Source organism: Vigna radiata, unplaced genomic scaffold, assembly GCF_000741045.1.
Source record: "Vigna radiata var. radiata cultivar VC1973A unplaced genomic scaffold, Vradiata_ver6 scaffold_337, whole genome shotgun sequence".
Classification (NCBI taxonomy): Eukaryota; Viridiplantae; Streptophyta; class Magnoliopsida; order Fabales; family Fabaceae; genus Vigna; species Vigna radiata.
The window spans coordinates 135,043-157,135 of record NW_014541822.1 but is presented as its reverse complement, the minus strand read 5'-3'; the positions used below and the strand labels follow the sequence as shown (position 1 = coordinate 157,135).

At 35.0% G+C, this 22,093-nt stretch overlaps 2 protein-coding genes across 2 annotated transcripts; one reads left to right on the top strand and one right to left on the bottom strand.

Annotated features, from left to right (window-relative positions):
• Positions 1-3,098: 3,098 nt before the first annotated feature.
• LOC106778425 (probable pectinesterase 55) lies at positions 3,099-4,058 on the bottom strand. The gene is made up of 3 exons (XM_022776190.1): positions 3,876-4,058; positions 3,554-3,799; positions 3,099-3,446 (listed from the first exon to the last, which is right to left on the bottom strand). Exons 1-3 carry the CDS (start codon positions 4,056-4,058, stop codon positions 3,099-3,101), a joined length of 777 nt encoding a protein of 258 aa, XP_022631911.1.
• Positions 4,059-10,688: 6,630 nt separating this feature from the next.
• Positions 10,689-11,114, top strand: LOC106778424 (probable LRR receptor-like serine/threonine-protein kinase At1g34110). Its single transcript, XM_014666382.1, has one exon. The coding sequence runs from the start codon at positions 10,689-10,691 to the stop codon at positions 11,112-11,114; it is 426 nt and encodes a 141-aa protein (XP_014521868.1).
• Positions 11,115-22,093: the final 10,979 nt, after the last annotated feature.

The following is a 22,093-nucleotide window of genomic DNA, read 5'->3' as shown; positions in this document are numbered from 1 at the left end:
GCTCCTTCTCTCTTTCTCACCGAACTTCCACGCTTTTCCACCGATCAGATGTGACCTGCAAGTTAGCATTTCAATGCCCAAGTGAGCGAAGTCACTCAAAGATCAGTGAAAGTGTGAGTAAAATCAAAAATAAGTACCTGACTAATCATCTCTGTATTTACAGGCATTAGACTCAGTTAAAGGGCATTAACTACCCATAACTATTGATCCATCAATCCTGCAAAATTCGTCCACTAATTAGCGTCGTTACCAACATGGACATTAACTACCCATAATCGTTAATCCATCAGTCCCGCAAAATTCGTCCACTAACTCGCTTCCTTGATTCGTTTGAGAGTTAGCCACACCCATGCCCCACCAATCGACCTTACTGATCGGCCTAGTAGTTGTACTGATCCGCTCTCCGTTCTTCCCGGTCAACCTCCTTTGTTCTTCACGAGCTACTCGTTTATTAGTCTTTCTCCTACTAACCTCCTTCCCCTTTATATCTTTACTGTATCCTGCATTGCTTGACCGGTCTTCCTCCTACCTTACAGGAATGAATACACACTTCTGCACCTATGTAGGGACTTAATGAAATAAATTTAAAAGCTATGGAACTGGAGGAAAACAATGTTATGGCTCTTGCAATTGCACCACCTGATGGTAAGGCTAAAGTAATTGATTGAAAAAGATCAAATATTTCATAAAAGCCTTTACAGAGATTGCACTTTGTTTCATTGAAGCTCGTTTGAAAATCTGGTATGTGAGATATCAGTTTATCATTATGAGTTATATATTCATATTTGCTAATGTTTTCTCTAGGATAGTCATTATGCTTATATGCTTGATACGGTTCTGATATGAAAAAGAAAAGGTAGTCTATTTTCTATTTCACATTATTTTGGTAAGAGAATCAAGTATTCAAGAAAGTTGTTGAGAAAAACAGCTAAGTAAGTTTTGGATCGTACTCTCACCTGTTTAACTCCTAGCTATTTGAAAGCATTAACCAATTCTAAATTACTTGATCAGGCAAATTTTATTCTTCATGATGACCCTCCATATGGTAATGGCTATCTTCACATAAGGCATGCCTTAAAATAAAATTTTGAAAGATATTATTAATCGTTATAAGGTATGTTTTATTATCGTAATGTAACATTTAAAGCATTTTTTTTGTTTTGATTATGTTTGACACGTGCGATTTAGGTAAACATCATCATTTGTACATATGTTCTCTGCAAAAGGCCAATCATTTTGTTTAGTATTTTAAAATGGAATCATTAAAGTTAACAGTATAATCCAGAGTATGATATTTTCTTTGATTTGTCTTAATAGTTTTTTTTGGTGATGTGGAAAATGATGTTTGACATTTTATTCCTTGTACAATTAGATGTTTGACACGTGCGACTTTAGGTAAACATCATCATTTGTACATATGTTCTCTGCAAAAGGCCAATCATTTTGTTTAGTGTTTTAAAATGGAATCATTAAAATTAACAGTATAATCCTTAGAGTATGAAATTTTCTTTGATTTGTCTTAATAGTTCTTTTTTGTTATGTGGAAAATGATGTTTGACATTTTATTCCTTGTACAATTAGCTGAACAGGAAATGAACATTCACTTGGTTTCAAGCAGGAGGACCATCTTATGTAGTAGAGCTGGGAAGGCTAGATAGGAGAGTTCAACAAAAGGAAGTGTTACCATATACCTCATCCTGATTTCTAAGACCATAGTAAGTTGTGAAAATTTTCAAGAATAAAGCTTTTGAAGATTACTTTAAATTGATAATGTTCTACTAAGTAAAAAAATTGCCTTACCCACTGTCAAAAATTGCCTTACCCATTATAACGTACAGAAGGGAAATAAAAAGTTTTCTAACCTATTTTCTCAAAATATCAGGAGTATCTCGTCAGTGTTAACCCTATTTGGATCTTGCGACCGGTAATTAAATTTCCAAAACTCATTAAAATTTAGAAAAATGAAAAGTTATACTCACTTGGCTCTTTAAAATTTAGAAAATGAAAAGTTATACTCATTAAACTTTTGATACATTAATCTTACTTTTTTTTTTCTTTTATCATGCTCAATCCAAACCATGTGTTAAGTTCATTTCTAATTCACATTCACTATATCAAATTTTAATTTAAATTTTACAAGTTCTATCTATTCCCTTATCTTTAAAATTATCACTAAGGATTAAGAGTCTAGTTGACAGATGTTTTAATTAGAAATTCTTTACATGGTTTATATTTAGCCTTTTATATTTTATAATACCTTTCTATTTCCCTCCTACATTTCCTATCATGTCCCAATCCCTCTTAACATGCAAACTGATACCTAAAAAAGTACTCTCATACCACCAAGTAATCAAAATACCTTTGTGTAGATTCATTCTTCTTATCCTAACGCAATGTAAAACACCTTTTATAATGCTATGAATTTTATTAAATTCATCTTAATGTTCTTCTATGTTTTGACCATCATAATTGTTTAATAGAGTTTGGCAACTTCATGTAAGACCATCCAATTGCATTTATTTTCGTCAGTACATGGCATCTAGCGGTTTTGACCCACCTCCTCCACTCTCAGCACAATATAATAAGGAGAAGGGAAAAAAGCATTATGTGCTGAAGTTGTTATCATGGTGATGGAGTGCAACAAGATCAATGCCCAAATGAACAAAATCCTCAGTGATTGATTATTAGGAAGCTCTAGACTTGTCATTTTATGTTTTTTGACATCTTATGGATTGTAAAATTTATATTGTTTTAGCATCTTAGGAACAATACAATCTATTTATTAATATTAGACATTTTGTAAACATATTTTGATAATGATTTTTATGTAATATATATATATATATATATATATATATATATTGTTTAATTATCTTTTTAGTCTCCAAGTTAGGGGCTGAATTTCTGTTTGATATCCGTTTTTAAAAGTGATGTAATTCGGTCCACAGGTTACTGATTTTGCTTTTAATAGGTCTCTTCCGTTAAATAGCTTGTAATGGTGTTAATTTACGCATATGTGGCAGTATTTTTATTCTCTCTCCTTTGCTATTCCCCTCACACTTCTTTCTCTCTCTTTTATTTCTCTCTGACCATTATGACTATCTCTCTTCTTTCTCTCTCTTTGAATTCTCTGCCCCAACAACAAAAACATGTTCGTCTTTGAACTCCTTCCCTGACTTGAATCTAGTGGAATGAATCACCTTTCCAGGGAAACTACTCAACGCTTCCATAGCCAGCACAAAGGGGTCGCTAGTTTCCCCAGTAGCTACCATCAGGAATCTCCCGCAGTACTTCTCCACCTCGCCGGATTCCCCATTCCGGGCCACGAATTCTGTACTTGTCATTTTCATGAGAGTTGATGAATCCAATTTCTTCAACCAGCTCACTCTCCCAGACAAGGCCGAACCAGGACCCATATTATCATACTCTGAGAATTCCACTCCACCCTGCATAAATCTCAAGTTTCAAACTACACATCAATATTGTAACTTACGATTTTTCAATGAGAAACCATAAGAAGAAGTAAAAAGACAGATAGAAGAAGAACTTACACATCGACACTGGAATTCCATGGCTGCCAACCTAGTGGTTGAATGATTGAAGACATTGTTGTTTTGTAGAAAAGAACTCTGGCATAGGATCTCCATGGTGTTCCCAAGTATGTTTTACCAAATCCATGGATGTTGCAGTTCTTGAAAACAAAACCATTTTCATCGTCTACATTCATTCTCCCTTGCGCTGTGATGAAACCAATAATTGCTTTACCTGGATACGCTTCACAAACTGATATGCTACAACTCTGAAAATATACATATCATATCATGTAATATGAATTAATTAATTCAGTGAAACTTTCATATTATTATTATCATTATTATTATCACCTCATATAAAGATTGACCAACACCAAAGATGAAATCCATATCACCTTCTATGGTGCAAGAGTTAAAGTAGTGTCTTCCTTTATCATCCCACAGAGTATCTTGCAAACTGTAGAAGCCAACACCATAGAAAGATGACCTGTCTCCACTTATCATTCCAGCCACTACAGGTGTCATCGGATTCCCTTTTTTTGGATCATTGAAAGAATTCTGCTCATCATAAACAAAATAATTATATCTTCTTTCATTGATCAACAAAAACCCAACATCAAAAATAAAATATATTAACAAACAATCATTAATTAAGAAATTGAACCATTGAAATTTCTATAAAATTATAGTCCCATAGATTCGTCCATGTGGCCCTTCCACTGGAAGCCTGCCAGGAGTCGCTCCCACACCGTACTGGGAGAGGCTAGGCTCTGATACCATTTGTAACGCCCCGGCAACTTACAGGGACTGTTGACTACCTCCGCACATCACCACAAGGCTTTCCAGTGTGCTTTGTCCTCACTCGCACCAGGGAAAACTTCTCGAAAGGTCTCCCATCCCAGAATTTCTCCAGGCTAAGCACGCTTAACCATGAAGTTCTTATGGGTTAGGCTACCGAAAAGCAAATGCATTTTGGTGATATAGGTAGCCAAATCAATTCCTTTAAGTTATCTTTCAACTGTATAGTCCCATACCTATACAGTCTCCAGATCCCTCTCATTCTGGTGTATGTTCGATTCGTCCATGTACCCCTTCCACTGGAAGCCTGCCAGGAGCCGCTCCTTGTCTGTGCCCCCTACACCATACCTCTTGCACCGGTGATCACTCCCCGTCCTCGTCAGTACCCGGGTGTCACCGTTTGTATACTAATGAAAATTATTATAATACATCGTTTCAATATAATTTTTTTTTGTCAAAATAAAAAGCGATTAAGATAATATTTATGGAGACAAATTTATTTTTTATTAGTAACATATGCAAATAAACTCTTTAGAATGAAAGAAGCTTTTTCTCCCTAAGAACTCGCATATTTTATTGTCAAAATAAAACCATTTCATTTTCTTCTTTTAATATTTGAATAATCTCTCTGAACCAATATTATTTTCTGCTTGTCTAATATGCTTAAATTTTCCAACCCATAAAATGGATTTCAAATATAACATTAATAGTTTAAAGACTTTTTGGGCTACTCTCATTTTCTTCCTTTGAACTTTCTAACATGCTTAATTTTTCCATCCCATGATTAATTGGATTAGGACAGTCGGTTCTTTGGACCAATTTACACTGTATTCTTAAATAACAATTATTTTTCATACCTAACTTCGAAGACCTTCAGTAGAACCATGAATATAAATAATTCCATAGAGCATTCCAAACATGATAGGCGAAAGAGAAAAAAAGTGAATAATAGTTTAGTCTCCAACTGTTAAGATTATTCAATATCAGAAAAACGGTAATGAGTGCTTATTTTCTAAAAAACATTATATGTTCTTCTCCTCCTTTCTTTGCTTTTCTCAGGAAATGAAAGTGGTGATGCAACGTGCAGAGAGAAGGAGAGACAAGGACTCCTCAACTTCAAACAAAGCCTCACTGATCACTATGGAAAACTGTCTACATGGACTCACGATCAAAATAATACAGATTGCTGCAAGTGGAAAGGCATTCAATGCAACCATCACCATCTACTTGATCTTCGTTCTCTGGATAAACAATATTTGAGAGGTCCAATCAATCTCACTTCATTGATTCACTTGCAATACATTCAACATCTAGACCTCAGCAATAATGATTTTCTGCGGAATCTCATCCCATCAACCATTGGCCGTTTCACCAACTTACAATATCTCAACCTCTCATGTTCTGCATTTAGTGGGAGGATTCCTTTCCAACTTGGAAATCTTTCACTACTAAGGCATCTAGACCTTGGAACAAATAGTCTTCTTGGACCAGTTCCTTTTCAGATTGGGAATCTTAGACAGTTACAATATCTTCATCTTGGACGAAATGCTCTATCAGGAGAAATCCCATTTCAACTTAGGAATCTCAACCGGCTGCAATATCTTGATCTTGGAGGGAATTATCCATCAGGAGAAATTCCATTTCAACTTAGGAATCTCAACCGACTGGAATATCTTAATCTCGGAGGGAATTTTCTATTAGGAGTCATCCCATTTCAACTTAGTAATCTCAANCGNNTGCAATATCTTAATCTCGGAGGGAATTTTCTATNAGGAGNCATCCCATTTCAACTTAGTAATCTCAATCGGTTGCAATATCTTCATCTTGATTGGAATTTTCTATCAAGAGCCATCCCATTTCAACTTAGTAATCTCAAACGACTACAATATCTTAATCTGGAAAGAAACATTCTTTCTGGAGCTATCCCTTTTCGGAATGGGAATCTTCCTAACTTACAAACTCTTCGGCTAAGTGGTGATTTTGACATAGAAGCTGAGGATTCACAGTGGTTGTCTAATCTACATTCTTTAACAAGTCTTAAGTTGGGCTCATTGCATAATCTCAGCTCCTCGCGCTAGTGGCTACAAGCTATTAGTGAGCTCATTCCAAACTTAGTAGAGTTGAGGCTTGTCGATTGTTCTCTTTCAGATACTAATATCAAATCTTTGTTTCATCCTCATTCCAACGTTTCAACTTCTCTTACTGTCCTTGATCTTTCCTTTACTTCCTCAACATTTCAACTGTTATTCAATTTTAGCCTTCATCTACAAGAGCTTTATTTCACAGATAATGACATTGCTCTGTCAACTTTTCTATATCCAAATTTTCCATCTCTTAATATCCTTGATCTCTCTAGAAATAATCTAACAGCATTAGTATTTGGAGGTAATTTTAATTGTGGCTCCAAATTACGAGAGCTTTATCTATATAACTGCATTCTTACAGATCAAAGTTTTCCTATTTCCTTTGTTTCCACAATTAATTCTTCATCTTCTCTTGTCATATTTAATCTCTCCTTTAATCTGTTGAAGTCATCTACTTTGTTTTACTGGCTTTTGAATTGAACTACGAATCTTCAGACCCTTTACCTTTATAATAACATGTTAGAAAGTCTCATTCCAGAAAGAGTTGTGTTAGTATTTAAAGGTTGTGAAAGGAGTAGTTGATAAGGTAGAGAAAATGTAGAGAAAATATGGAGATAGTAGATTGTAAAAGTAGCAGTTGGAAAAAGTGTTGTAGTTGTCTTAGTTGTTGTAGATGTTGGCTTTTTGTCTACATGTCTCAAATGGTAGAGTTCATGGGTATCTATAGACCCATAGAATATTCTAGAACATGCTAGCCACAACTTATGTGGAATGTTCTAGATTTTTACATATGTAGACTATTCTTGATTTTTCTTCCTATCTTAGGCTTTTCTACATCATTCTAGAACTTGTTATACATTTGAATGCTTCTATCTAAGGTTCTACGTTCTTCTAGAATTTGCATTACTCTTTAATACTCCTCCTTAATGCAAATTCGGTAACTCCAAGCATAGTGTGTAGTAGTTCAAATCTTGGTCGAGGTAATGCCTTCGTAAAAATATCTGCAATTTGGTCTTCTGTTGGGAAATACTCGAGTCGAATCTGTTTAGTTGTCTCTTCATCTCGAATGAAGTGATATTTAATGGCTATGTGTTTTGTTCTTTGATGATGGACTAGATTTTTTACTATTGCTATTGCCGATTTGTTGTCGCAATAGATAATAGTCGGTCCATCTTGTGGTTCACCCATTTCTTCAAGTATTTTGCGTAGCCATATTGCTTGACTTGTGGTTTTAGCAGCTGCTACATACTCTGCTTCTGCTGTTGATTGTGTCACGGTTGCCTACTTCTTTGATGCCCAAGATAAAATACTGGATCCTAGTGAGAAAGCGTATCCGGACGTACTTTTCATGTCGTCCATCGATCCTGCCCAATCACTATCTGTGTAGCCAATCATTCTTGAATTGGTCATGGTTTTGTACCATATACCAAACTCCTTTGTGCCATGTTAATATCTTAAAATTCTTTTTCCTACTCCATAATGAATCTGACTTGGCTTTTGCATGAATCTTGATAGAAGACTTGTAGCATACATAATGTCTGGTCGTGTGGTTGTGAGATACAAGAGAGACTTCCAATTAAACTCTTGTAGTGTGATGCATCTGTCTCTTGTGCTCCATCATCTTTTTGTAGTTTCTCGTTTACCACCAATGGAGTAGTGACAGGTTTACAACCATTCATCTTGAACTTCTTTAGTAGAGCTTCAATATATTTCTTTTGAGAGATAAATATGCCTTCTTTTTGTTGTTTCACCTCTATACCGAGGAAATAGTTCATCAAGCCAAGGTCGGTCATTTCAAATGTCTTCATCATGTCTTCTTTAAATTCTTTCATCATCTCCATATTGTTTCATATATAGATAAGGTCATCGACATATAAAGAGATAATGAGATGGTACTGACCTTGTGCCTTAATATAAAGTGTTGGCTCACTCTTGCTCCTCCTGAATCCTTGATCGACGAAGTATTTATCAATCTTGCTATACCATGCTCGAGGAGCTTGCTTTAGGCCGTATAATGCCTTTTTTAGTCTTAGTACTTTGCCTTCATTTCCTTTGTTGATGAAGCCTTGTGGTTGTTCAACATAAATTTCTTCTTTGAGCACTCCATTTAGAAAGGCTGATTTGACATCTAGTTGAAAGATGTTCCATCCTTTTTGTGCTGCAAGAGCTATTAAGACTCTAATTGTATGTAAGCGAGCAACTGGAGCAAATGTCTCATTGTAGTCTATTCCTGGTTGCTGTGAGTATCCTTTAACGACCAATCTTGCTTTGTGCTTTTGTATAGTTCCATCAGGATTAAGCTTTCTTTTATATATCCATTTCACTCCTATGATGTCTTTTCCATGAGGGCAATTTACGAGTTCCCGAGTGTTATTCTTCTCAATCATTTTAATCTCTTCTTCCATGGTCTTGACCCATACTTCTTGCTTTGATGCTTCTTCATAATAGTTAGGTTCAATCATGGATATATTGCAAGTTTCATATATGTCTACCAAAGATCTTACTCTTCTTGGACTAGATTCAGGTGAAGAGTCTTGTTGTTGTGCAGGTGGAGAAAGCGTACCTGAATTTTCTGTCTCTTCTTGAGTTTCTTCTTGAGACTGTTGCATTGGAAGTAAAATGTTGCTTTTAACAACTTTTTCTTCTTCCCAATTCCAAGAAGCATTTTCATCAACTTCAACATCTCGATTGATGATGAGTTTTTTTGTTTCTAGGTTATAGACTCGATAGCCTTTTTACCGTGTGCTAAATCCACAGAATATTCCTCGTATAGCCTTGTCTTCAAGCTTGTGCCTCCTTTGATCAGGAACATATATGTAGCAGATAGACCCAAATACTCGTAGGTATTTAGCTGATGGCTTTCTCCCACTCCAAGATTCAATAGGAGTCTTGTCTTGGACTGCCTTAGTTAGACATCTGTTTAGAATGTAAACTGCAGTGTAGACTACTTCAGCCCAAAAAGTGTTAGGCATGTTTTTCTCTTTTAGCATTGATCTCGCCATCTCCATAATAGTGCGATTCTTTCTCTCTGACACGCCATTTTGTTGTGGAGTATATGCAACTGTAAGTTGTCGCTCTATGCCTTCATCTTCACAGAATTTGTCAAACTCGTGTGATGTGTACTGCTTGACACTATCACTTCTTAGTACTTTTATCTGTTTTCCACTTTGCTTCTCAACAAGGGCCTTAAATTTCTTGAATACTCTGAAGACTTCTAACTTTTTAAGAAATAGACCCATGTCATTCTAGAGAAGTCATCAATGAAGAGGATGAAATACCTGTTGTTGTGATGTGAAGGCGTTCTCGTTGGTCCACAAACATCGGTATGAATAAACTCCAATAAGTCTTTTGCTCTCCATGCTTTGTCTGACGAGAATGGTAATCAGTGTTGTTTTCTGAGGAGACATCCTTCGCATGGTAATCAGTGGTGTTGGGCCGGATTACCCGTTTTGACAACTCTATTACTTCCTTTATCCCATTTTTTCTTTGGACACCCATTAATTTATAAAATCCTAGTTGTATCCTTGAGTGAATAGTAAAAAAAACCTTTCCTCCTTCAACTTTGTGTCACAGCTCCTTCCATACCTTCTACATTCCCTATATCTACCCTACCTAGTTTTCTTATAGCTTGAATCGGCTTCTCTTTGTTATTATAACCTTCCCTTTCATCAAACATATCATCCCATTTAAAAGTTATTTTCGGTTCATATGAAAAAATGAGTCTCCGTAATTAAACATTATTAACAATAACTAATAGATTACTTTATTGAAAATTCTTAATTTTCAAGTAACGTAAATTCGTTCAATTTAAATTGATTTTATTTTAAAATATTTCATTTCTATATATTATTTGAACAAGTCAATTCAAATTTATTGAATTTTAATTTTTTTTATCAAGATCATTTAAATGTCAAACAATTGTTGATAATTCAGAAATATTACTATTAATGACCTTTTTTAATCAGTCTTAGTTGATTTTATTTTAGACAAAGTTGTCTACTCTTTTTCAAATAAAATATTATTGTGGTTCTTTTTTCTATTTGTTTAACTTTAGTTTTCATCTTCAAGAGTTTGATCTTTCTCACAACAATATAACTTTGTCACCTTATCTATGTTCAAATTTTCCATCAGTAAAGGTTCTTGATCTCTCTTATTATAATCTATCATCATCAATGTTTCTATGTAATATTAATATCAGCTCCAAACTTCAGGAGCTTCATCTTGTAAAGTGCAGTATTATGGATAAAAGCTTCACCGTTTCACCTATTCTACAATGAATTCTACGTCTTCTCTTCTCTATCTCAATCTATCTGCTAACTTGCTAAGATCATGTTCTATATTTCACTGGCTTTCTAATTTCATTGCCAATCTTCGTACCCTTTACCTTGAGTATAATTTCCCGGAAGGTCCTATTCCAGTTGAATTTGGCAAAGTGATAAACTCTCTTGAATATCTTAATCTTACTGATAACAAACTACAAGGTAAGGTTCCATCTTCATTTGGGAGCATGTGCAAATTACAGAGATTAGAACTCTCAAATAACAAGTTGAATGGCAAATTTCCGAGCTTCATTCAAAATTCTTCTTGGTACAGCAGACACATATTTCGGGAGTTGAAATTATCCTATAACCAAATTACTGGCGAGATGCCTGAGAGCATCGAACTGCTATATGAGCTGGAGGTTTTATCATCTTTCTAATTTTTCAAAACTACATTACTTATCCTTGTCACACAACTCATGATCTCTAAACTTTGTCTTTAGTTGGGTTCCTCCTTTTCAAATAAGTTATTTGGGTCTTGCCTCTTGCAAGCTAGGTCCAAATTTTCCTAGTTGGCTCCAAACTCAAAATTCCTTAATGTGGCTAGATATATCTGATCATGGGCTGAATGATTTCATACGAGAATGGTTTTGGAACAAGTTGCAAACTGTGTATGAGTTCAATATCTGTCACAATAATTTCATTGGTTCAATTCCTAATTTGGAATTGAAGCTCCCTTACAGGCCATCAATAAATTTAAATTCAAATAAATTTGAGGGAAAAATTCCATTTCTACTGCAAGCTTCCGAGTTGTTACTCTCTGTAAATAACTTTTCAAAGTTATTTTCATTCTTATGTGGAAACGTTACAGCTGCAAGCATGGCAACTTTAGATTTATCAGATAATCAAATAAAGGAGCAATTTCCAGATTGTTGGAAATATGTTAATCAATTATTGTTTCTTGATTTAAGCAACAATCAATTATCAAGAAAGATTCCTAACTCTTTGGGCACCCCAGTTAAATTGGAAGCTTTGGTTTTATGAAACAATATTTAATAGGTGAATTGCCTTCCCCTTTGAAGAATTGTAAGAATTTAATTATATTGGATGTTATTGAGAATATGTTGTCTGATCCAATACCATCCTGGGTTGGAGAAAGCATGCAACAATTGATAATCTTAATCATGCGAGGGAATCACTTCTCTAGAAATCTTCCCCTTCATATATGTTATTTGAAACATACTCAATTGTTGGATCTTTCCCAGAATAGGTTTTCAGAAGGGATTCCAATTTGCCAAAACAATTTTACTGCATTATTTGAAAAAAGCATCAACAAAACTGAAACTCAAAGTCGTGTGCATTGGTATAATTCAACTTTCTCTGAAATTTATAATTTTTTAAGTGGTACTTATTATGCCCTTAACATAACATGGACGTGGAAAGGTGTGGAACGCATCTTCAAACATCCTGAATTGTTGCTTCAAAGCATTGATCTCTCATGTAAAACATTGACAGGATGTTGTTGAAAGGATTTTTGGTCGCACAAAAGTCAACAAACCTAAATTCCCTACTAATGTAGCATAGGGGCAACCTAGGGTCTAATTCGTGGACTTGATACTTATTAAGTTTAGAAATTGTAGAATTAAAACCTATTTTATTCATTTAAACTAAAACTAGGTGGGGAAAATGCAAATTAAATGGAATCTGAAAAAGAAAAGAACTTAATGCTAATGCAAATGAATGATTTTATCTAAAATGAATGCAAAAGGGGAAAATAAAATGATGCAAAGGAAAAGAAATAAGATTGTAATCTATGATGGAGAAAGATAATTCGAATACCTAAACTAAAATGACTTATCAAAAGAAACTAAAAGAAAAGTATAAGAATCTAAAGGTAGAATGCATGAGAGGTGATGCTTGATTGGAAATGCAACGATTAACGAGAATGAAATCAAACTCTAATTGGTATATACAATGCTAAAGAGATCAAAACAAAATTGAAACAAAATAAAAATGAAAGAAAAGTGAATATAGAACAATGGGCCAAAGTTGAAATCAAAATTATATGCACACATCTTAACACCGTAATATCAAATTCAGAATCAACAATTAAAAGTAGTGAAAAACTAAAGGGAATGAAACAGGTTCCTAAAACAATCATCTAAATGTAATAAAATGCTGAAAACTTAAAAACAATGTTTAAAAATCCTAACAGGAAACAAGAATCAAACTCACAATGTAGAATTAACAAAATGAAAGTTCTAAAACAGTAAACGCAATTGCAGGAAATGTAAATGAAATTGAAAGGCAATGTAAACTAGATCAAAGGAAAACATAAACTTTGAATTAAAATCTGAAATGAAGAATACAAAATACCAGAGTCCTCAGAGTTCACTATCTGTCACCCAATGAATTGATCAAAGAACTCCAATGAAAAGATCAAAGGTTCTACGCTACAAAAGCTGGAAATTCTAAAACTACAAGCAGAGAGAATTATACCCCTAAGCTAAGTGCAAAGTCTGTCACCCAATGCACGTACGTTTACACTTACAACACGTCCCTTTATATAGGGAAAGTCTAAAACAGAAGAAGAAAAAGAAAAAGGGGAAGGGGGAAGAACTGAATAACAGTAGAAGCTTCTTGAATCAACTCTTTCAACTAACTCTAACCGTTCTTCAACCGTTCCAGCTTAGCACACTCTAATTTGCTTCTGATCAGCTTCTTGGGCTCTTTCTTTGGTCTGATTATCCTTTTGGGCTTTCTTCCTCTGGACCGTGGAGCTCGCTTCTCTACTCTGGTTCTCCTCCTTGCTGGAACCCTAGCTCGTGTATTGGGGAAAAGCCTTCAAGTGATCGAACTCTCTCATGCACAAATGAAACGCGAGGTATAGAGACCCCTTCAGTTTTTGCAAATCAATCAGACCTTAGCTGCCAAAAACGCAGAGTTTCATTAAACCTTTGCCCAAAATGGCTTCTGCTCAGTTTTACCCAATGCCAGATAGGTCTTCACAGTATGCACCCATGCAACGGCCCAATTAATTTGTTCCATTCCCTCACAGCAGCCTCGTGGGCTTGTGGCAGCTACTGCAGCCCAATTTCTTCTTCTTTTTTCTTTTCATTCCAGTTAGCAGCAATCTTTTAATTGCAGCACCATTGTAGCGGGCCAACACTATCTTCAAAAATCCAATTTTAGCCATCAACGGCCCAACAAGTAATCTGCCCAAAAGTTTCTGTAACAAAGAAAAAAAATTCAAAATTAAAGAAAGAGAAGAATATCAAATGAAAGGAAGAAATTTTATTATTATTATCTTTTACCAAAAGAAAATATTAAGTTTCTAATTATTTAAAAACTTTACAAAAATATACCAAAAAAACCTATTTCTAACTAAAATTTTATAAAACTACAAATTTAATAGAAAAACCTAAAACTAATCTAATTCTATACAATTAAGAACTAAAAGAGAATAAAATTGACTTCTAAGGGAAATTTTGGGAGTTATCAGATGCCAAAAGAAATTACTCATATGGTCGGGTTGGTTTCTTTGAATTTATCCAAAAACCATTTGAATGGACAAATTCCTTCCGGGATTGGGAATTTAAGAAATCATTTTTCTGGAAAAATTCCTTCTACTCTTTCTAATATAGATCGTCTTGCCATGCTAGACTTTTCAAACAACCATATCAGTGGAAGAATTCCATGGGGAAGACAGTTGCAAACCTTATATGCCTATAATTTTAATGGAAATGTTGATCTTTGTGGGAAACAGCTTGAAGAAAGTTGTCCTGGAGATTGAGACAGTGACAAAGTATAAAGGAGCAGAAGTCGATGATGAAGATGATAATTCAGTTTTGTATGAAGCATTATACATGAGTTTGGGGATAGGATTCTTCAGGCTTTTGGGGCTTATTAGGTTCATTACTACCTTGGCAACCTTGGAGAATTGCTTATCTGAGGTTCTTGAAGACTTATAGACTATCTACTTTTAATGGTTGCAGTGAACAAACTTATATAATTATAATAACATCTTTCTTTGAATTTGGTAATTTTCATTTCTTTACTTCAGTTACAGTAACTAGTTTTAATATTGAAAGGGAGAATGCCTCTCTAAAAACCAATGTAGATATTGGCTTGGAATGAATGTAATTGTAAGAACTTAATTATTTAATTCCATACGCTAGCTTACACTCCACTAATTAAAAAAATGACATTTTATGACGTACAAAAATGGTATATTATGATGTAATTACTAGGGATATAGTTTTAGGCGTTATAGTAACTTTGCGCATTTTATAACATAGTAGAAATTTACGTCATAATATGTTAAACATATTATAGTTGTTATAATAGGGCAGAAGATATTATGACGTAGATGTGTTTGTACGTTATAATATGTGATCTATTATTACGTAGATATTTTTGTACGTTATAATATTTGATCAATGTATGATGACGTACCTTGTTTAGTACGTCATAATATATGTTTTTTTTTTTAAAAAAATTGATTATTACATTTGACATCCAATGAAATTATAATAATATTCAATGTATTATCATCTCATCCAATCAATTTATAATCAATATAGCTTCAAATGAACAAATTTAATGAAGCTAACAAAATACAATTCATTTCAAACATTAAATAGTCTAATAATATTTAATACATCATTTATACATGAAACTATATATTAAATCCAAATATTACATTAATGTTCATACACTATTGTATTGTAGTCAAGTTTCTACTAACACTTAAAATAAAAGAAGCCCAATTCCTTCTAATGTCTTCAATGTCTGCAGCTTCCATGGGAGATGAATCGTTAACGATCTACAAATAAAATAACAGAGTTAAAACAATATTATAATGAATAGTTGGATAAGTATTTAGTTAATATTTTAATACTTTATTCCATGATTCAGTAATATTTGTACAAATAATGGTATGCATGTTTTTCAGTACATAATACCCACACTCATAGCTGCCCAATTAACACCGACACTGCAAATTAAATACAAATAATCAAGACTCATTCAAACCAAGGACATAAAATATCAAATTATAGTCTAGCTAGCCTTTGCACCATGTAGCTTTGTATATTTTGCTAAACCAAATTTCACAAAACCAACAACACGGCCAATTCCCTCATAAAAAATGCTATCACAAAACACGAAAAAAGGAAGGTCAACTTCTCTTACATTAGGTGTGATTATTTTCATATTCTTCCTAGAAATAGATGGAACACCCTACAACCTTTAATGAGCTTCCAAAGACCTATACAAAAGTTAGACATCCATTACATGATAATAATAATACAGGAAGGAGTAAAAATAGAAAGGAAAACTTACGCCTCTAATATACTTTTGATGGACAATGTGTTAGCTTTCTTATGCAAGGAACATAAGAGAACTACAAGAGAACGATCGGGAACAATAACTAGTAATTGCCAATGATCCCATAAGTTAGAATAATATTAATTAAAAGAAACTTTTAAACTAGTCATGAAAAATTCAAAAATTATGTACTTACTTATGAAAGTAAGGTACTAAATAGACCTCTTTACCAACTCTTTCAAACATTTCTATCAAGTACTTTAGCACCTCATCTGATTTATTTCCTACACTTTGATTTATAATTGGATCAAGAAATCCATAGATACTCTTAATGCAGAGGTGATTCAAATACCTTCAATATGAACAAATAATGTTAAAATAAATACATGAATGCAATATGATATTATTTTCATGGTTTGTGAAGGTTTACCTACAAATTCAAAAGTTGTAGAATTGTTGTATAGAGGAGATCATTACCAATGACAATTTCACAAATATCCTTATGACATACAAAAAAAAGTGGTGGTAGCAGTCTTGCATGTGAGGAGATGAGACAATTGTGGTTGAGGAGGTGTAACAATGTTTGTTTTCTTAGAAACGTCCTACATTTGACCACAAAATAAGTCCATTGTCATATGCATCCAAATACAACAAATACATAAGTAATTAAGGCAAATATGAATAGAAATACTTACTAATATTGGCTTTGTCAATCTGGCTGGCCAAAGGATAAAATTTCCTTGTGCTTGTCCCTCTATTTGAACCTCCTCACTAGGTAGAGGAACACGAGCATAAGAATCTTTAATATCTACAACCACCACTCGCAACATATCATCTTTAATAGTCTCGTGGTGGATGGTGCTTCCCAAATTATATATTTTACCTATAACAGAAAAAAGATGACAATTGTTGAGTAAAATGGCATAAATGACTTACTTAGCACATATACAATTAAATTTAAATTTACCTAAAGCCATTAAATGTCAGTGGGGATCATAAACATACAATTCACAATCAATAGGGACATTAACACCATCCCCTGATTCCTCAGGAAGAGGACAACTCCCCTTTGTGCTAGCAACATGGGAAGCCTCCTTTGGTGGACCTTGAATAGCCAATCCTAAGGATGCTATCCCTGATTGGATTTTTGACAATAACTAATCTGTCAATTCTGGGAACATTTCTTTCTTGCACTCATTTCTTAACACCTTTTTATCGGATTCACTGAGTTGTGCTAAAGTAACCTTTCGAGTAGGACCACCAAAGAATTGCTTGAGTCCTACCCTTCGTCCAACACCACAGATATATCCTGGATGCTCCGGACTTCCAATGTAAACCGCTAATATGTCATCTCGGTCTTCTTGAGTGAATGACCCTTGAGAGCTTTTTTCCACTAAGTCATCCTGAAAAATAGTGTTTTAGTCCATCTATTACAGAATACATGCCAAAAATATATATGAAGACATTAAAATTAAAATTAGGATTCTTATGAGTTTCTTACAATCTTCTCTACTACAAGTCGAGTTTCTTCATAAGTGTATTCTCCTGATGGCTTAGTGCGAGATCTCTTCCATTTCTCATGACGTGAAGTGGAGAAATCAAACTCAAATCTGACCAATCATTGGTAGCTAAGGAAGAGGCCTCACGGATCATAATCTCCTCTAACCTATCATACCCCCCACGAGACAATATATATGGGGGGAGATTATTTTTTCTGAAGGTCTTGTGAAACTTTTCTCTTTTCCTATTTCAAACATGTGAAAAACAATTGATAACAAATTATGAAACAGAAAAAATGAATATCAAATCATAAATAAAACATTAAATATCCATTTACTTCTTAATAAGTTGTTGTTTGGGACGTCATATGTTAGCTACATAATAGGTATATGAATGTTATATTTACAATTTTGCTAATAATTGTGGAAGTTAAGTTAAGATTTTCATACCATGATAGTTTGTCACATTTGGTTCTTCACTTCTTGAGGAACATGGTCTCATTTATCAATAAGAATACTAATCTTTCTTTTATCAAGTAAGGCCACAAAGCTAGTAATCTTGCATGGTTGTCTCCAATAACTTTTCCTGTACTCATATTAAATTGAATGGTCAATCTTTAATTAGCATTACGACTAACAATCAAGTCTCTTAGCCCAATCACACGTCTACACTTAGGTTGGGTAGACGATTGACTTTAGTCTTCACTTTGTGGTGGTGTAGGTGTAGATGGATCACCCATAAAGCTTGGAGATTCCGGACGGTTGAAGATTGGAAGAAAGCGGGAGTGCCACGTCATCCAGGTTAGTCCATTCGATCCCCAAAATATTCATACCGAAACATTTTGGCGCCCACCGTGGGGCTCGAAAGGACAAGACTCCCAATGGTGACCACAAGAGGCATGGAGAATCTAGATCCAATTCAGATGATAAGAGAACTGCAGGCGCAGTTAGAAGAGCAAGCCTGAACTATTGCAACTTTACAGCAAGAATTACAACAGAAGAAGACTGATGATGCCGAACGTAGCAAAGAAAAACAACACGACCAGGAGCCATCCGAAGATAGTCAGAATCATAATCCACCTCCTTCCCCCCGGTCCCCAGACTTCTTGCCGTTCACTGATGCCATCATGCAGGCCCCTATGCCTGATCGGCCTCCACCTCAGGTGGAGAAATTCGACGGCACGACGAATCCAGAGCATCATTTGCGGAACTTCATTAATTCTATGGCCTTCTACACTCAAAGTGACCCAGTAAAATGTCGGGCGTTCTCCTTGTCACTGAGGGGAGAAGCCCTAGAATGGTATTATACCCTTCCACCCAATTCGGTGGATAATTTCCGCATGCTGACAAACATGTTCAAAAAGCAATACTCCACCAACCGATATAAGGAGGTTACTGCTGCCGAGCTAGTCAATCTCAGGCAGGGAAAAGACGAAACTCTCAGAGCTTTCATGCACCGATACAACCACGCCGCCCGGAGGATAAAGGGAGCCAGTCCCAAATTCATTATCAGTAGTTTACCCAACTACCTAAAAGCAGGATTCGTCTCTGAAAGTTTATATGCCGAATTACCCAATACATTGGAGGAGCTGCAACAAAAGAAGGCCAAATTTATTAAAATGGAAGATCAGAGGATTTTCCGGAAGCAACAACACGAGGAGCATCCGATAAGTATTAACCAAAAAAAGGGTAAGCGGAGAACTGAGAATGTCCGGGAACAGAAACCAATGGTGAATCTAAACCCTAGATACGACCGCTATGCACATCTTACCGCCCCTAGAGAAAAGGTGTTGGAAAGAGCTCTACAATCGAACATCATCTTTCAAAGAAGAAAATTTCCACCAAAAAATATGGATGCAACGCAGATATGCCGATCCCATAATTCGGGAGGACATACTACTGAAGGCTGCCAAACTCTCAAGGATGAAATAGAAAAGTTAATCTGTGCTGGACATCTTCGGGAATTTGTAAAGGAAGATTTCGGCCGCGCGAGACACTCTCCCAGAAAGACACAAAGAAGCTCGAAACATGCCAAACGAAAAGGTAATCACTCACGCGACCGTTCTCGTAGTCCCCCGATTCACAGATCCCGCAGTCGACCCAGAGAGTGGGAACCCATAATTAAAGGCAGGATTGATACCATCTCAGGCAGTTTTGCTGGAGAAAAAGTAGACACCCGGGGGTACATCGACTTACGAAGACAACCACCCGACGCCACACTTATGCTGCCCGGCGGTTTGCCCATTATCGCGCCACCGCCCAGCGGTGGGGGGTTGCTGCCCGGCGGTTTGCCCATAGTCGCAAATCTGCCCAACGTCCACGCCTAGTGCCACCTCCTCGCATTGGAATGCCCAGCGGTGAATTTTGTCGCTGGGTGGTTCCTAGACTCTTCTTTTCTTCTGTTTCCTTCCCCTGTCCTAGGTCTAAAACCTTCATCTTCAACCCCAATCTTAATTTTCATCAAAATCGCTGCAGAACAATGCAAAACAAGCATAATATCACTAAAAACAGCTTTTGACTCTCAATTGACTCAGTTATTGGGTTTTACTTGATTCTAAGCTCATTCTAAGTCTTAAAGGGTGTAATTTGGTCTAAAATGACATATGAGAATAACTTTTTTTCAACCGTTATCATGCTTCTGCTCCTTCTGATGTTGGACCATCCAACATACCTTCTCTTTCTCAACATCTATGGAAGAACACTTTGCAAGGTTATCTAAACAATTAGAGGATATGAGTCTAGCACAGAGAACACACTTTGAAGAGATTTATGAGTGGCAACAATTTATTGATGAGTACATGGTTGCTCAATTTCTTGATCTTAATGTTCGCCTAACTAACATCGAGAATCATCTCAACATTCAACCTCCAGAGAGATCCCCTAGTCCTGAATTTTAGAAATAGGCTGCTAAGATGATTGTTTGTTGTGTTATTTTCTCCGTGTTTTAAATATCTCTTTTGTTATGATCTTTATGAAGTTACTGTAATCCTTCTCCTTTGAATAAAATGATCTTTTATGTTACTTTTATGCATACATTATATAATTGAGGGGGATCTCATATTAAGGGGGAGATTTTTACATTAATCTTTTTGCTTATGATCAAAAAGGGGGAGAAGAATACTATAGGGGGAGATTTGTATAATACAAATTGATACAGGCATTGCTAACTTTGTTGTTATCTGTTAGCTTGTATGTTTTCCAAGAAAGCCAAAGCTGCTTTTAAAAATTGAATTTTTTATCATCATCAAAAAGGGGAAAATTGTTACCAATAAGGAGTATTGGTAAATCTTGAAGGCAATTGTTTTGATGATGCTGCAAGAAGCTTTAATTGAAGAAGAGTTTAGAATTATTTAAAAGTAATTTGTAGAAATTAAATGTAGTAGGAAAGTCTTATAAACTTTGTAAAACTTGCATTTTAACTGCAATAATCGATTATGAAGAAGCAATAATCGATTATCACCTCATGCAATCGATTATCACTTTTTGAAAATCCTATAACGAACTTGAATAATCGATATCACTTACAATAATCGATTACTCGTGGCAGTTGGAACTTGACATTTGATATTCAGAGCAGATGGCTATATATAGAGATTCTGAGAAATTCAAAAGCAACGTTTTTTAACAGAAGCTCAGTAGAATACTGTTTATCAGAGGAAGTTCTCAGAAACTAGAGTTCAAAGTTCCCTTGCTTGGTCTCGTGAATAGGAGAAGCTCGCGTATCGTTGGTCGATTGTCGAAACGGTTCTCTTCGAGTTAGCAAGGTACTCTGCCTAGTCTCGTAAATAGGAGAAGCTCACGAATCATTGGTCGATTGTTGGAGCGGTTCTCTTCGAGTTGGCAGAATGTTCTTCTTTCGGTTTTTTCGTCAAAGAAAGGTTTAATCTTACCATTTATTCATTACTGTTGTAATCTGTAAAACCCTTTTGTTAGTGAAATTGTTAGTCACTCTTTATAGTGATTAACGACTGGACGTAGATTTTGTTGAATCGAACCAGTATAAAAATTATTTGTGTGATTTTCTATTCCCTACACTCTTTATCTTTTATGCATATTAATTGTTCGATAAATTTTTTGAAAGAAAATTGATTTTCTAAAACGGACCAATTTATTTTAAAGAAGTGACCGAACACGCTTTCTGCTACTCTAAGTTTTATTCCGCTACGTCATACTCTATCTCAGAACGATACCAATTGTTCCAACAGATCGTATAATGTGTGATATTATACGAGAGCAGATGATGCTAAGGATGAAGATAAAGCATGATAGATCTGTGAGATGACGAAAGGCATACTTAGATTTTATTAAAGCTATTGCAATTGAGTTTTTAAGACAATGTAATTAGAGCTATTTTATTTCCTTCGTTATTTTGGTTTTATTTAAATAATGCAATTGGACAAATATTTTGTAATTATTATGCAATGTATATTTAAATGTCGAAATTTTTAAAAATATATATTTTTGCGTTATAAAAAAGTTTTAAAAATTACCAATTTTTATAATAACCTTTGACACCCTAAGATTTGTTACATTCTTGGTATCTATATTACAAGGTATAAATGACTTGTATGACACTGTCTCGTAACATACTT

Coding starts and splice junctions, on each gene's coding strand:
- LOC106778425 (XM_022776190.1), bottom strand. CDS start 4,058: ATGACACCTGTAGTGGCTGGAATGATAAGTGGAGACAGGTCATCTTTC. Junction 3,800..3,875: donor CTTTATATGAGGTGATAATA/ATAATGATAATA, acceptor GTATATTTTCAG/AGTTGTAGCATATCAGTTTG. Junction 3,447..3,553: donor CATGGAATTCCAGTGTCGAT/GTGTAAGTTCTT, acceptor AGATTTATGCAG/GGTGGAGTGGAATTCTCAGA.
- LOC106778424 (XM_014666382.1), top strand. CDS start 10,689: ATGAATTCTACGTCTTCTCTTCTCTATCTCAATCTATCTGCTAACTTG.